The sequence below is a fragment of the Telopea speciosissima genome, chromosome 10, assembly GCF_018873765.1.
Source record: "Telopea speciosissima isolate NSW1024214 ecotype Mountain lineage chromosome 10, Tspe_v1, whole genome shotgun sequence".
In the NCBI taxonomy this organism is placed as follows: domain Eukaryota; kingdom Viridiplantae; phylum Streptophyta; class Magnoliopsida; order Proteales; family Proteaceae; genus Telopea; species Telopea speciosissima.
The window spans coordinates 61,043,822-61,058,416 of NC_057925.1; the positions used below are offsets into that span (position 1 = coordinate 61,043,822).

The 14,595-nt window shown below is 38.7% G+C and overlaps 1 protein-coding gene across 1 annotated transcript in view; it reads left to right on the top strand.

The window, feature by feature from the left end:
* LOC122643915 (callose synthase 9) overlaps nucleotides 1-14,595 on the top strand; it is a 164,340-nt gene that overhangs the window by 133,918 nt on the left and 15,827 nt on the right. Inside the window, exons 37-44 of the mRNA XM_043837490.1 lie at nucleotides 3,290-3,409; nucleotides 6,894-7,009; nucleotides 7,105-7,188; nucleotides 7,284-7,396; nucleotides 9,173-9,225; nucleotides 9,333-9,509; nucleotides 10,878-10,925; nucleotides 11,462-11,620. Of these exons, the coding sequence (XP_043693425.1) occupies nucleotides 3,290-3,409; nucleotides 6,894-7,009; nucleotides 7,105-7,188; nucleotides 7,284-7,396; nucleotides 9,173-9,225; nucleotides 9,333-9,509; nucleotides 10,878-10,925; nucleotides 11,462-11,620 (870 nt within the window). The remainder of the gene's footprint in view (nucleotides 1-3,289; nucleotides 3,410-6,893; nucleotides 7,010-7,104; nucleotides 7,189-7,283; nucleotides 7,397-9,172; nucleotides 9,226-9,332; nucleotides 9,510-10,877; nucleotides 10,926-11,461; nucleotides 11,621-14,595) is intronic.

Consider the following 14,595-nt stretch of genomic DNA (forward strand, 5'->3'; position numbering starts at 1 on the left):
GCTCTCGTTGGACACTTCATTGATAACCACCCACCATTCCACATTGTCAAACTCTCTCTTTCCAAACAATGGAGATCTCTAGGGTCTTTCGAGACTTACCTATTGAGAAAAAGGTTTGTTCATCTTTAAGTTCTCTGACTCCAATGATAAGTATCATGCCCTAGAAGGAGGGCCATGGTTGGTGGGTAGAAAACCAATTTTTTTTAGGCAATGGACTCGCCATATCTAGCTCTAGCTTGTTGACCTCTCCTCTATCCCTCTCTGGATCTCCTTCCCTGGGCTACCCTTCCATTATTGGTGCTCCGAAGGCCTAAGTTTGGTCAGTTCTGTGCTTGGTATTCCCTTGCATTCAGATGCCAGAACCAGTAGGAAGGATAGGCTCTCATTCGCCCGTATCTGCATTGAAGTCTCTGCAAATGAAGCTCTACCATCAACCATCACAGTTGTTGAAGATGACAGTCACTCTTTTATGCAAAGTGTTGCCTACGATTGGTCTCCACCCCACTGTCTGATTTGCAAAACCTTCGGACACGTCTCTTCTCTCTGCCATCCAAAGTCCACTGTTGCTGGAGATGAACCCACCATTGAAGGTACCTCTGCTCAGAACCGTCTACTCTCCAGAGGGAGAACTCACCCCTATGCGACCCCTGAAGAAACCGCTGTAGAGACTATCATCCCTGTTTCTGGCGGTGGTTTGTCAACCCATCCTGGAACTGCAAAAGCCCAAAGCATCACTCTGGCGTACAGATTTCCCTCCCGTGGTAGAACAAGAACCAGACCCCGCCGGAATCACCGTCGGTCGAGAGAATCCCAGCCTTCAACTTCTCCTTTCGGTTTGTCCGTTAGGCAAAACCTAAACACTGCTTTACCCCTTGGTCGAAACCGTTTTGCAGCTTTAGCTTCTTGCTCAATCGATGATGCTGACCACTCCGCCTCTCTCGTCGTTCCTTCTGATCGAGATATCCTACAGTCAATAACCCTGTGTGAGAGCCTTGCAGTCTCTAACCCTGTCGTTGATCAGGCCTCTGCGACTAGATTGCCTTCCCTGGTGGGTGATCTTCACCTGCCCCAACAATCTGAAACCCTTCTGCAGCCTGGGAACCCTCTCCCTCTCTGTAACGTCTTTCTTCCCTGCAACCCTCCATTATCACTTTCTTCCAAGTCTAACCCTATGAGCCTGGGGATTACCCCCTTCCTCAAAAGCCAAGTCAAAGCTTTTTTAGCCCCCTGATCCCCTGAGGTTAATGCTCCTATGGTCCCCTCTCTTTCTTTGGCCACTCCTTCTCTGGCCCAACCCACCACCCGCTTCCCTTTGGCTGATCCAGTTGATCTTAATGGGCCAACTCTTTCTAACCATCCGGCCCATTGCCCTAACCCTTCTGCCCCGGTTCACCCACTCTTGGGCCCAAAATCCCACAATGGGTTCCTTCACTCTACGCCCCAGCCTACGGCCCCTCCATCCCTTCGAGTTTTCCGCCTCCGTAACACTAGCTCCCCTCCTTTTGCTAAGAACCGTCCCTATGTTACCTATTCCTTGCCCTGCCCGGAGAAGATTGCTCCTCTAAGCTTGGATATCAGAGGTCATGCTCTTTGTCGTGAGCCAATGGATCCTGGATAGCTTGCTTCGCATTGGTTGGCTTTGTTTGTTTTTGGTTCAGGCATCTCCCTTTCCTTAGTGCGGTTTTTGTTGGGGTCCCCCCCCCCTTTGTCCTTGCCTTGTTAGGCAAGGCTTTGTTCTAGCCTCGTGCTTGTATTCCCCCTCCCTTCTTTCCTTTGGTTAATGAATTTTTTATTCATCCAAAAAAAAATTTATACTGTTTTTGGAATTGGTCATTGTTCTGGTATTCGTAGTCTCTTATTTGGTTTATATTGTTCTTAGAAAATAATATCTTATCTATAAGTAGTTAAACTGCAGTTGATTTAGAGAAATGTTCTTGTTCTCTAAGAAGTTTGATTAGTCAAAAGATTTTATTTTTACATTAGACTTTTTGTATTAGGTAAAGCAAAAACCGGCTTTCCAACAAATCCAAGATATTGCTTAAAAGCTGATTTGTATTGAAGGAGTTATGTTCCAGTCAAACCTTATTTGGTGTGCGTGAATGCTGTCAAAATCGCTCTGAATGTAAATATTTTTTTAGATATCAGAACAAATGAATATTTACCACTATTTTTGGTTTTTAGCTATGTTTTACCATATTATGATTTTTAGAATTTTTAGATTTGAGAAAAACTCCAGCATTAGGAAGTTCAAAATTTCACCTAACACCGAAAAATCCAGTTTTTGTTCTTGAAAAGGGGTGTTGACTTTTTATCCTTTTGGAATTTTATTTTTTAATTATTTTTATTGGATTCAAATCGGGAGGTATTTGATTATTTGTGAATAATATCTTAAGTAAATCAAATAACAAACATTACTTAAATGATATTTGCCATAAATAAGGGCCAAATCTGGTTTGATACCACTGAGGTGACAATCGCCTAGACCCCAAAAAATCCTCCTGGATTCCTAGGCGATGCCTTGACAACTATGCTTCAGATTTTACCTTATTCTCAAGTTTAGTGTTAGAGTACTGTCAACTGTTTTCGAAAGAAGCATTTTTGGGCTTGTAAATCATAGTTCTAACATTTTGCAGTAACATTCTTGTTTTTGTTTCTTTGATGGTTTAATTGATGATGTTGGTGGCATACTATTAGGTTAGTTGTTGGTGTTCCAGTGTATGAATTTGAAATGGTTGTCATGTCTGTGTTGACAGATCATAATGTGTTTGATTCTGTCATATTAAAGTTGTTTGTGGGCAATCTTCAAAGCCACAGAAGTCCATATTGATAAAGATGTAATGACCCAAAAATACAGTAAAGCCTCAAATGACAATGCAACCCAAAAAAATTAAGGGCTACAGTCAAATTCATCCTATTTTTGTGAGCTTTAGCAAGACAAGTCAATAACTTGGGGTGTAGCCTGAACTATTATGTTTTGACTATGTACGGATTTTTGTGTAGTTCTGGATAACGTGTGAGAGTTTTTCTTCTATATAGGCATCTTCATGTGTTCTGTGTTATTCTGTTTCTATCAGTGTTATAGATGTGCTTCTCATGCTCTAATCTTGACAATTGCTCCTTTCTTCAATCAATGTTATTGTATGCCAATCTGCATTCTTTTTCTTCTATCATTTGATTGTTTTTTGTGGCTCCATTGGCTATTTATATTATATTTCGCCACACAAATAGTTCCTTTTGATTCCAACCAAAAATATTAAATTATATTATTATTCTATTGTTTCATTTCCAGGAAATCTACTCTATAAAATTGCCCGGGAATCCAAAACTTGGTGAAGGCAAACCTGAGAATCAAAATCATGCCATTGTTTTTACACGTGGAAATGCAGTTCAAACAATTGATATGAATCAAGTAAGGAATGTTTGGCTCTAATTTGTACTTGCAGGGAAATTCATTCAGTATTCTTTATGATTGTAACTAATAGCACTAATAGATCGTTCTGATATTCTTTGGGCTTGTTATATAATCTTTATAGTTAATGAACTAATATCTCTACAACTTCTATTTCTAAAAGTCTCTCTCTCTCTTAAGATTTCTGATAATGTTTATTTTAACAATTGCATCATGGTGAAATGTATTTAAGGGTCTTTTATCAGTAAGAACTATTTTGACGTCAAAAAATAAAAAGAACCATTTGAGGGATTTGCTGGTTATTTAGAGGCAATGTGCTGGAACTTTGACCAAGGGCACGGATTGGACTGCAATTCAGTCCGAAGCAGGGCCTGAGTGATGTCAATGACGAATAATAAGGTTGATCTTAGATCTGGTTGTTTAGCCAGTTGGATAGTCTAGTTAGTCCAGTTGAACTGTCTGGTTTTTCTGCATAATTTGGGTAGGTTCATAATATCATTTTGTATTGAAACTTCTGTTCTTTAAAAAGCAGAAGTTTCATGAGAATACTTGTTAAATTAGTGCCCAAGAAAATGTATAGAAAATGACTGTGTAGGAAGCAAAAGTACCCAAATGAGCAGTGTTAGGACCACCTCAGTGTCACCTATCTAGCCCCAACCCCCACAACTGCAATGCACCATATCATATCCCCTATTTCATAACCTCTTTTCAAGGAAATTTATTCCATTGGGGCCTAATCAAATTTGAGGATCATCTAGATGGCTGACCCCAAGGGTCTGCTTAACATTTCCCTACTGGATCAAGGAATGTATGGCTCGTTGCTTCTTAGCAATGAATCATCTATTACTATTACAACTGAACTAACAAGCATACAATTTTGGTTGAGATGAATTAATAAATTGATGTTAGCCTCAACCACTAGATTCTACAATCAAGGTCAGTCCAATTTCAAATAGTTTATTGTTGTCCCTCTTTCTATTTTTGTCCTTTTCTGCTGCTTTAATTTTTGGGATTTTCATAAAATTTTGTTTTCTAAGGGGAAAAAATGTTGCATTGAGTCTTTACTTTAGTCTTGTAAAAGGACTTAAAATCTTTGCCCTTATGTCTTATTGTGTGATTAAATTCATTTTAGCTCTATCATAGAAAATGTTTTTCACTGATGGGCATGTTGATGCTTAGTAGGATGAGTTGCTTGGTCTTCAGTCTTTTAAAAGTTTTAAAATCTTCGCCCATATATCTTATTGTGTGATTAAATTCGTTTTAGCTCTATCATAGAAAATGTTTTTCACTGATGGGCATGTTGATGCTTAGTAGGATGAGTTGCTTGATTTGGGCCACATGAAAACTAATGGGCATATCTATCTGATAATAAGGTTCGCATTGATCACATGTCCTATTCTAATTTCCACCTTAATCGTGTGAACCCAACATATATTGCTTCTTCCTTTGTCTTTCATTTCCCCAAATGTTATTTTTTATCTCAAAATACTGAAAGAAAATTTGAAGTTCCTTAAAACTAAATTTTCGTACAAGTTGGACACTGCCCACTTGCCTTCTTTTTTTTTTGGGGGGGGGGTGGGGGAGGGAACCTATGACCTAGGTTGCTAGTGGCATTTATGCTGTCTATCTGCTACGTAAGGGATTCTCATCCTTGTATAAGATTTAGAATTTTGCCACCCTTGCAAATGACCCTGACACCATCCCTAACTAGACTCAAACCGAAAATGGAGGGTGGTCTAACGTCTGGTCTGCTTTTGAAAATATTGTCAGAAGTTTCAATTTCATAACCCAATTCATGAACCACTATATTCCAGTATGGATATATACTTATAGACTGCCTTGTTGCACAAAACCTGAATTTAGGAACTTAAAAATTTTTTTTTAAAAATCTAGAAAATTAGAAGCTGACTAATTTATTGACCTTCCTGAAAATGATTAAAATTAAAATTAAAAAAGAAACAGCTCCCAAATTAGCAAATACCCTAATCCAATGATAGGGCTTCTTTGTAATTTTCTAATAATTCACGGCTAAGGCCCCAAAATATGGATTTTATAAGTTCCTCTGCTAACTAGAATCATCACCAATAACTGTCTTCTCATTTAAATTCTTCACAATTTAGCCCTCCTTTTTTGAATTGAATCCTACAGTCTAGTTGATCTCTAGCAATAAAGACGAATGACGAGTTACACATCCATCTCACTTTACTCGTTCAAAGTGCAATAAAGCCCCTTCTCGAAAATAACAGACTTCAAAGTATGCAAGTTCAATAAAGAAGCTTTAGGGCCACAAAGAAAATGCTGTATCCATTTTAGATGAATAGATGCTTCCACATCACCTATGTTGCCTTGTGCAAAAACTGAGAACAGCAATGTTCCACCAATTGGAACCAATAACAGAAGAGAAGGAAATGATGAAATCCTTGGTGGAATTACATTGACAACAATAATTGATAGAGTGGGGAATGGGGATAATCACTAGAATAAGTGACAGAGTGGTTTCTTCAATCATTGGAATAGGGAAAACATGCCTTAGTGGGTTACCTTCTTGGGTTCATATAAAGCCTACGATGGAAACAATTAGAACAGAAGGGGCCCATCCAAACTCAAAAAAGGAGGGCTAAACACTGGTTTTAAGTGGTAGACGGTAGACCCCATACTTAAAACCAGTGTTTTTAAAAATGTTTGAGGCATATGCCTCGAGTAAAAGCGGAAATCTGTATTACGTAATATCTTTCAACATAGTAAAATCATCTCTTACCAAACAATGGAAAGTTCATGGTGCTTTGCATACTTACCTCCTGGATAACGGTGTATTTATCTTCAGATTCTTCTCCGATGAAGCCTTTGCTTGAGCCCTTACGGTGCCCCTGGCTTGTCGGTTCCACTCCCATTTTAAAATGCCATTGAAATTTGAGCTTCCTTCCATGTGCAAGTGTAAGGGTGAGATGGATCTGAAACGCGATCCGCCTTACCAAAATTTAGATGATCATGGTTTCCAGAAGATGAGACATCAGAACCATCTGCATATCATCAAGATTTAAGTACATAGTCTCATGGTGGCGGGATTACAAAACCAATATGGCAATGAGACATCATATATGTACTATAGCTGTGAATCCAATTTCAAATTTGAATTGTACCAATCAAGGAAGATATGGCAGATCATGGATTATGCTGTGAACCCATCTCTAGCAACAAAGTGAGAATTTTTTGGGCAACATGGTTATTGCTAGTCGTGGATGGTAAGATAAAGTTTGACATGAAGAATATGCATTGAGTGGTTAGTTTTTTTTAATGTGAGGTGTGCTCGAGTTAATGGTACCTAACTTTAGAATCTAAACAAATAAATTCTTTTCTTATTGACCCGAAAACGTATTGCTTAATTGATGGGCTTCATTAGTGATGTAACAGTATTTAATTCCCAGATCTCTCAGTCATTGTAGTTTTTACGTAAATGATATGTTGTCGTTATGCTCTTTTCTAGGATAATTATTTTGAGGAAGCATTGAAGATTAGAAATCTTCTTGAAGAGTTCCACCGTGATCATGGTCTTCGTCCTCCCACTATTCTCGGTGTCAGAGAACATGTCTTTACAGGAAGGTATTTACCCCTTAGTACAAGCTGTAGGTGAGTGTGTATGTGTCTTAATTTTATGTTATTTCCACTTAAGACTGCTCAACTGGGATGGTATGCAGTGTTTCTTCGTTAGCTTCATTCATGTCCAACCAAGAAACAAGCTTTGTGACCTTGGGTCAACGTGTTTTGGCAAATCCTCTGAAGTAAGTCCAAGTTTTTCGTATTTTTTATCTTCCTATTGACTAGATCGTATCTAAATTCACACATCAACTGAGAGAAGAACTTAATCATTACACAGGGTCCGCATGCATTATGGCCATCCTGATGTTTTTGATAGAATTTTCCACATAACAAGAGGCGGCATCAGCAAGGCTTCCCGTGTTATTAACATTAGTGAAGATATTTATGCAGGTAGGGACGGATGAGTTACCACTTGATGGATTTGTTTCTTGCTTCCTACACTGACTCATTTTGGTTTCTTACAATTTGCTCAAAAGGAAGAAAAAATTTTGAGAAGGTTTCTATCTTAAATAAAACCAAAAAAAAAAAATTTGAGAAGTGATGGTAGGAGTGGGCGAATATGCAGTCTCATGGTTGCTCCATGTGCTAAATTATTGCCAAAGTTACCTCTTATTAATTTGGCAGGTTTTGTGTTACAAAAGAGTTTTTCCAGTCATAGCTGTCAAGGCATCACCTGGGTGTCCAGGTGCATTTTTTCTGGATGGCCGCCTTGTTGGTGGCGCTTTAGTTTTTTCACCCCCTCTCCCGCCTTGGTTTGCCTAGACACCGTGACAACTATGTTTCCGGTTAATTGACATTATTGATTTTTTGCTGGCTTTCTTTTTGTTCAATTGAACCTTTTTGTCATGGTGTTTCCTCTTACCTGCAATGGCTTTAGTTCAACCCTTCAGTAACATCTCCAGTGTTCTTAGTGGCACTAGCTAGATACCAATTTTTACCTATTATTAATGTCAGTCCAAGAGAGTTTCTTCATCTGGTGGTATCATAAAACTAAACTACGGAAAGAAAATTAGAGTTTGAGATCGGGTGGATTCAGGATCTGAAGCTGACAAGGTCTTCTCAAGGATTTACGAGAGGTCAAAAGCAAGCTTTTTTAAGAAAAGATGCTTTATCGACCTCTTGGCTAGGAAGGCTCCTGAAGTGAGAAAGAGGGTTGGTTTGATTTTTCCGGAAGGAGATGAGTTTTGGGCTGATTTATTTAAGATCTTAAGTTAGGAATTATCTGGTATTGAGGAGATAAATATCTAGATGACTGGAAGAAAAGGTGGGGTTCGAGGTTAAAAAACTTTACTTGGGGGGGGAGGAGTAGTTTATCGTGGAGGGGATAGCTTTAGATTTTTTGGCAGTGGTCCACTGGGATGGGGGGGAAGCTTCTGTGGTTGTTCGTGTGGCGTAGGGATTCTGGGTCTGTAGTTGTAGGGGTTTGGACCGTTTGGTTACTGAGGTGGGTATGTGGCCTTCTGAGGCTCTCTCTCTCTTTCTCTCTCTTCTTGTTGCTTATTAAAAAAATAGAAAAAAAAAAAAGAAAAACAATTCCTGAACAGTGAATTCCACAAAACAGTCCCAATTTAGGTCCTTTGGCTATTACCTTTGCTTGGGTTTTGAAGTTTCAACAAATTACAACTCTGCCACTCAATTATGAACTTCAACTTATTTACAGAATTGTCACCCCCTATGTAAACATTGATTTATTTACTGTTTTGCCACCTAACTTTGAACTTGTGCGTTTCCTTGCTTGGGTGGGCCCACAAGCAACCCAATAAGGGTTATTCCAACCCAGGTTTGCACCAACCTCAAGATAGTGCTGTCTTATTGGATGCTAAAATTCCAATATAAATTTCTTGTCAGATATTTTAAAATTTTGTGCCATTGCAGTATCTGGGTAACATAGAAGCAGGATATGCCAGTACATTAGTAATGTTCTTCTTTCCCTCTTTCTGAGGCATTTGCAACCTCTATTTCTTCTTCCTTAAACTTCACGTGACTTTTGAAACTTCATTTGAATATTGTGGTTCCTATTGCTTTCCTCTAGTTCATTGTTTGGTTTTCATGTTGGATCTATTAACTTCAAACTATGAAAACCTAAGTGGCTTACAATACTTTGGAGCTAATGTAGAAATGCATTAATTTCGTTTCTTATATCTCTGGTTTATGATGAACATGCAGGCTTCAATACAACTTTACGCCAAGGCAATATAACTCATCATGAGTACATACAGGTTATATAATGTTTACTGAGCTAAAATTATTCTTTTTATTTTTTTTTGGGTGGGGATGAGGGGAGGAGGGGGGAATGAAAAGGTATCAACATATATTAATCTTTCAGGTTGGGAAAGGACGAGATGTTGGGCTCAATCAGATTGCTTTGTTTGAAGGAAAAGTAGCTGGTGGTAATGGCGAACAAGTTCTTAGCAGGGACATTTACAGACTTGGGCAGCTTTTTGATTTCTTCCGAATGCTGTCATTCTATTTTACCACTGTTGGGTTCTACTTCTGTACTATGGTATGCAACTTACTATTGCTGGAAACTGTAGGATTTTAGATTGGTAATTTGTTGGGATAAGGCTGAGTTGTTGGTTCTTGTTATCCCCTCCCCCCCCCCCCCCCGCCCCCTCCAAAAAAAAAAGGATGTCGCCCATTGGTATAGCTTTTTTATTCCTTTTACCATCTAGGGTAAATCATGTGCTTCCTTTTTTTCTCACTTTTTCTGTTTTATGGATTTTCTTTTTGGGTCCAGTTCTGTATTGGACTTGTCCAAACCCCGCCCATTTGTCCTCCTCTTCTTATTGCTCATGTGTGGTCCGGTCTATTAGAGGGTGACATGGCATTAAACAATGAAGTAGGAATAGAGTATGATTCATCATGATGATTGTCTTCTACTGTACCTAATTAAAGACAAATAGTAGTTATCATTTTTAGAAGATCAAATGAAGTTAGAGAATCTCACAAAATTATCAACATTTCCCGTGTAATAAGGAATCCTGCCTCAGTAAAAGAACTCAACTTTGACATCCTCTGAATGCTTAAAGGATCACAAAAAGTACAATAAAATATATATGTATGTTTAAATTCTGCTCCTGTCACAAACTGGCATTCCTATTGATATCCCAAAACGTATAGCATTTTCAAAATCTTTGGTTCATTGGAGAGGTAACAGAATAATTTTTTTATGAAATTAAATCATGCAAAACAACCTATAAGGACTGACAGAATGAGGACATTCAAATTGTTAGCTAATACTTTACTGAAGAGTGGAGTTAGAAAGCAATAACCTAGTGTCCTAGTTGATCATTAAATTATTATCTTGAACACAAATCGAAGCCGAATTATTCTTTTAAGTTCCAACAATCGACTTATACTTGTATTTTTCCTTAATGGAACAATGAAAATGCAATGGCTGACCAGAGTGAAGCTCTAATTCTAATCTGAGCTCAACCCCAGGCCAAATTGGAGGCCCATACCCTGGCATGTGCAGTTTTAATTGAGCAGAATCGAGGCTTTTATAACAGTCCTCTCCCAGTCTGATTAATGCTGCATTGACTCATCTGTCAGAGGTGAGGATCTTTGCCTTCATACAGGCTCAGATATTTTGAGCATTATATGATGCATCATGCCAGCTTATAAAGAAGTTGGAGGCCCTGGAAGTTCAGACCACAAACTTCTGTTGTGTTCACATTTTACAGATGGACCCCAAACTTCCGTTGTGTTCTCTGGTGGCCAGAGAACATAGATACATGCAATATTGTGCTTTTTTCTTTTCAAACAAAAGTGCTTCATATGATGGTTCATGCACACCAAATGCATTATAGAAAAAAAATGATCGTTATATTTTTGCTCCATCTGTGAATAATCTTTATAATTGTTTGTGCAGCTTACGGTGCTGACGGTATACGTTTTCCTATATGGAAAAGCATATCTGGTACGTTAGAATTTCATTTATCTACATATAAAGAACCCTTTTTTTTTTTCTTTTTTTTTTTTGGTATAACAACTAAAATCTTAGCATCTGTAGTTGGCCTTATTACTTTATTAGTAGGGCCTTTCTTTTCTTTCCTTTTGGGTGGTCTTTTGCTCTTAACAAAACCTCTTCCTCTGATTCACAGGGTAACATGGAAAACTACACAGACTTCAATATTTTGACCTATATGCCTTGTTATTTCTAGTCTTTATAGTTATACTTTACCTATTGGATTTTATGTCATTAACTCATTATCATGCTTTTCTCTCTACCAAGAGATTTATGTGGTTTGGAGTTAATGTATGTTAAAGTACAGCTATGCTCCCTCCCCTGCTCCCCTCCAATTATCTGTCCCTTTTTATGTTCGGGTGGCTTCAGTATCATTGAATTTTTCCTTGTGTCCGAGTCTCACATGTTAATAAAACATCATTTTGGGTATTTCTTGGAACTTGATTTTTCCCCCCTTGACGTCATTTGTAATTGACATTCTCTTTTAGGCACTTTCTGGAGTTGGTGAAGAGATCGAGACTAGGGCTCACATATCACAGAATACTGCCCTGAGTGCTGCTCTTAATACACAGTTCCTCTTCCAAATTGGAGTCTTCACTGCTGTTCCAATGATTCTGGGTTTCATCTTGGAACAGGGTTTTCTAAGGGTATATATTTTTCCTACTATGCTGAAACTTTGTTTATTATGTATTTGCTGATGTTTCTTTATCATAAACTTTCTTGTTACATTTTGTATATTACTGTCATTAACATTTGCAGACACACATACACAAATGTACACATGAACAGGCACGCGCACAACTGGCATACATGCAAAATATATTGTAAAATCCCTTGTTCACTTTAAATTGGTACATAAGATCCCAACTGAGAGGGCTCACTTGTTTTTGGGGGTGAATAAAGAATTCATTACCAAAGAAGAGAAAAACAAAGGCAAGGAGGGGGACAATCAAACAAGCAAGAAAATACAACTTACAAGACCTTGCCTTTACAGAGAAGAGGAGGCAAAGGTCAGAAAAAAAGAAGGGGAAAGACCCCAAGATGCAACAATCAGCCTATTTCTAGGGGAGTATGCACATGGGGAAGGGGCCGTATCAAGCTTGGCTTTTACATCAAAGAGAATGGAATCTCAAATCTGCTGAAATGATCTAGACTTGGAGGTACATCTACGAAGGTTGTGCTTCAACCATCTATGATAAATAGATGCACCAATTGCAAATCTACCCACCGCATCACAACAAGAGGTCCCTAGTCCCTAAAAAGGGCATGTTCACCCAAATCCACTCTCTATCAAAGGCAACATTCTTCTTCTACTAGGCCAGCACATGGATAGGTTCTTGATGATGGCCGTCCTTCTCCACCAACATTACCTTCTCCACTACAGTAAAACTCTTTGGTCTCTTTGGAACTTTACCAATGGCACTCTAGATTAGGTCACCCTCCATTAGGAACTTTATCTCATTTGTTTCCTACTTTAGTCAAAGAATATAATAAGGATGAATTTTTTTGTGAGGCTTGTGTTCTAGCCAAACAGACTCGTTCAACATATTCTATTTCAAATAAAAGAAGTTTTTTGTTTTTCATATGGTTCATTCTGATGTTTGGGGTCCTATTCGTAAAACTTCTATTTCTGGGCATTGTTGGTTTGTTTCATTTATTGAGTGTCACTCTAGAAACACGTGTATATCTTATGCACACAAAAAATCAGGTTTTTTCATGTTTTCAGCATTTCCATAAGATGGTTCAAACTCAATTCCAGGCCACTCTCAAAATTTTGAGAAGTGACAATGGAACAGAGTATAAGGAAGGTCACTTCCAAAAATATCTTGCTGACCATGGTATTATTCACCAGACAATGTTGTGTCGATACCCCAGCCCAAAATGGTATCGCTGAAAGGAAGAACCGCCACTTTTTAGAAGTGGCCAAAGCATTGATGTTTGCTCGACATGTTCCTTCCCAATACTGGGGGGATGTTGTTCTCACTCCAGTCTATCTCATTAATCGGTTGCCTACTTGGGTTCTTGACTCCTGTAGTCCAGCTTAGGTTTTACTTGGGAATTCCTCCTTTGTGGTTTCACCCAAATTGTTTGGCTGTGTGTGTTATGCTAGGGATACAAAGTCCCTCGGCAAACTTGAACCCCGTGGGTTACGGTGTATATTTTTGGGTTATTCTCCAACCCAGAAAGGTTATAAGTGTTACCATCCCTTTCCCGTCGTACTCTGGTCAGTATGGATGTCATTTTTCATGAAAGCCTGTCTTATTATTCTTCACCACCTCTTCAGGGGGAGAGTTCTAGTGAAGATATGTTTCCTTCTCTTGAGATTCATCCTCCTTTAGTAGCACCTTTGTCTACTGCCTAATGTAGTCCTAGAATAGGAAATAATCCTACTAGGAGCTAGGTAGAATCAAGCTCTGGTTAAGCCTGCTGTTTAGGGTTGATTAGGGGCTGTTTTAGGGCAAAATTAGGGTTTAGGATGGGAATTTGGGAATGGGGTTTATAGGGTTTTAATCTGCAGGTTTAGAGGGTCATTATGGTATAAAAATATCTGAATTTGGATCAGTTTTAATTTCCTGCAGAAATTAGGGTTAGGGTTTCGGGTTTTGTAATCAAGAAAAACAACTAGAACTAGGGTTAACAGTAGGATTCAGGGGCTGGGGTTTAGGTCAAGTGTTAGGGGGACTTGGGGGAAGGATTGATCCAATTATGAAGGTAATCTGTCGGCTGAGACAGTCTAGACAGAATTTGGGCCAATTAGGGTTTTAATGGGGAAGAAGAATTTAGGGTTTGTGATGGATGGATGGGATCCAAAGCTGGATCGAGTGGAGGGGACATAGGAAGGGGGCTGTAGCCTGATTTTGATGGTAATCTAATGAGGGAACAGGTCTGGGCAAAGTTAAGACTGGCTAGGGTTTATGGAATACAAATAGAAATAAAAAAAGGATCGAATGGGGAAGGGGAAAGAAGGATAAAACAGAAATTAATAGGTAGACTTACAGAAGATATCCACGGCAGTAAATCTAGCATTGAAGGATAGAACCACCTTCACAAAGAGTCTCCCAGCCGTCACGGCGTAAGGAGTCGCAGGATTCCACCCACCCTTCCACCTTGATAAGCCCACAAGGATGCACACACTCTTGGAGAGCAAGGAGCAGCAAGCAGCCACGAAAATCTCTTTTTTTAAATTCAAATCTGTTGTGGGGAGCCTCCCACGATTCCTTTATTTATAATTAAAGGCCTAAGCCAAATCCTCATACAATCTAATCTCCTCCTCACTTAAATCGTGGAAGGGATCTAATCAAAGTCAAATTACTAATTTAAAATACTAAAATGTCCTAACTACCCCTACTAACTTAAAATAAAAGAATCTAACTTAAAAACAACTAATTAAAAGAAGATTCCATATTAGCCAATAGGATAAAAGAACCTATTAACCAATAGGAACACTTCACTTAAATTAGACCTATTGAACCACTTGGATGCAACCAAATCTAAACCGGTTCAATCTAAAAACATAAAAATAACTAAGTATTGGGCTAATCCCGTATGCAACCTAAGTACCCCTAGTTTAGGCTCATTAAAGTGGCCTATTACATAAAAAAACCCTTGGGAACAAAGGCCC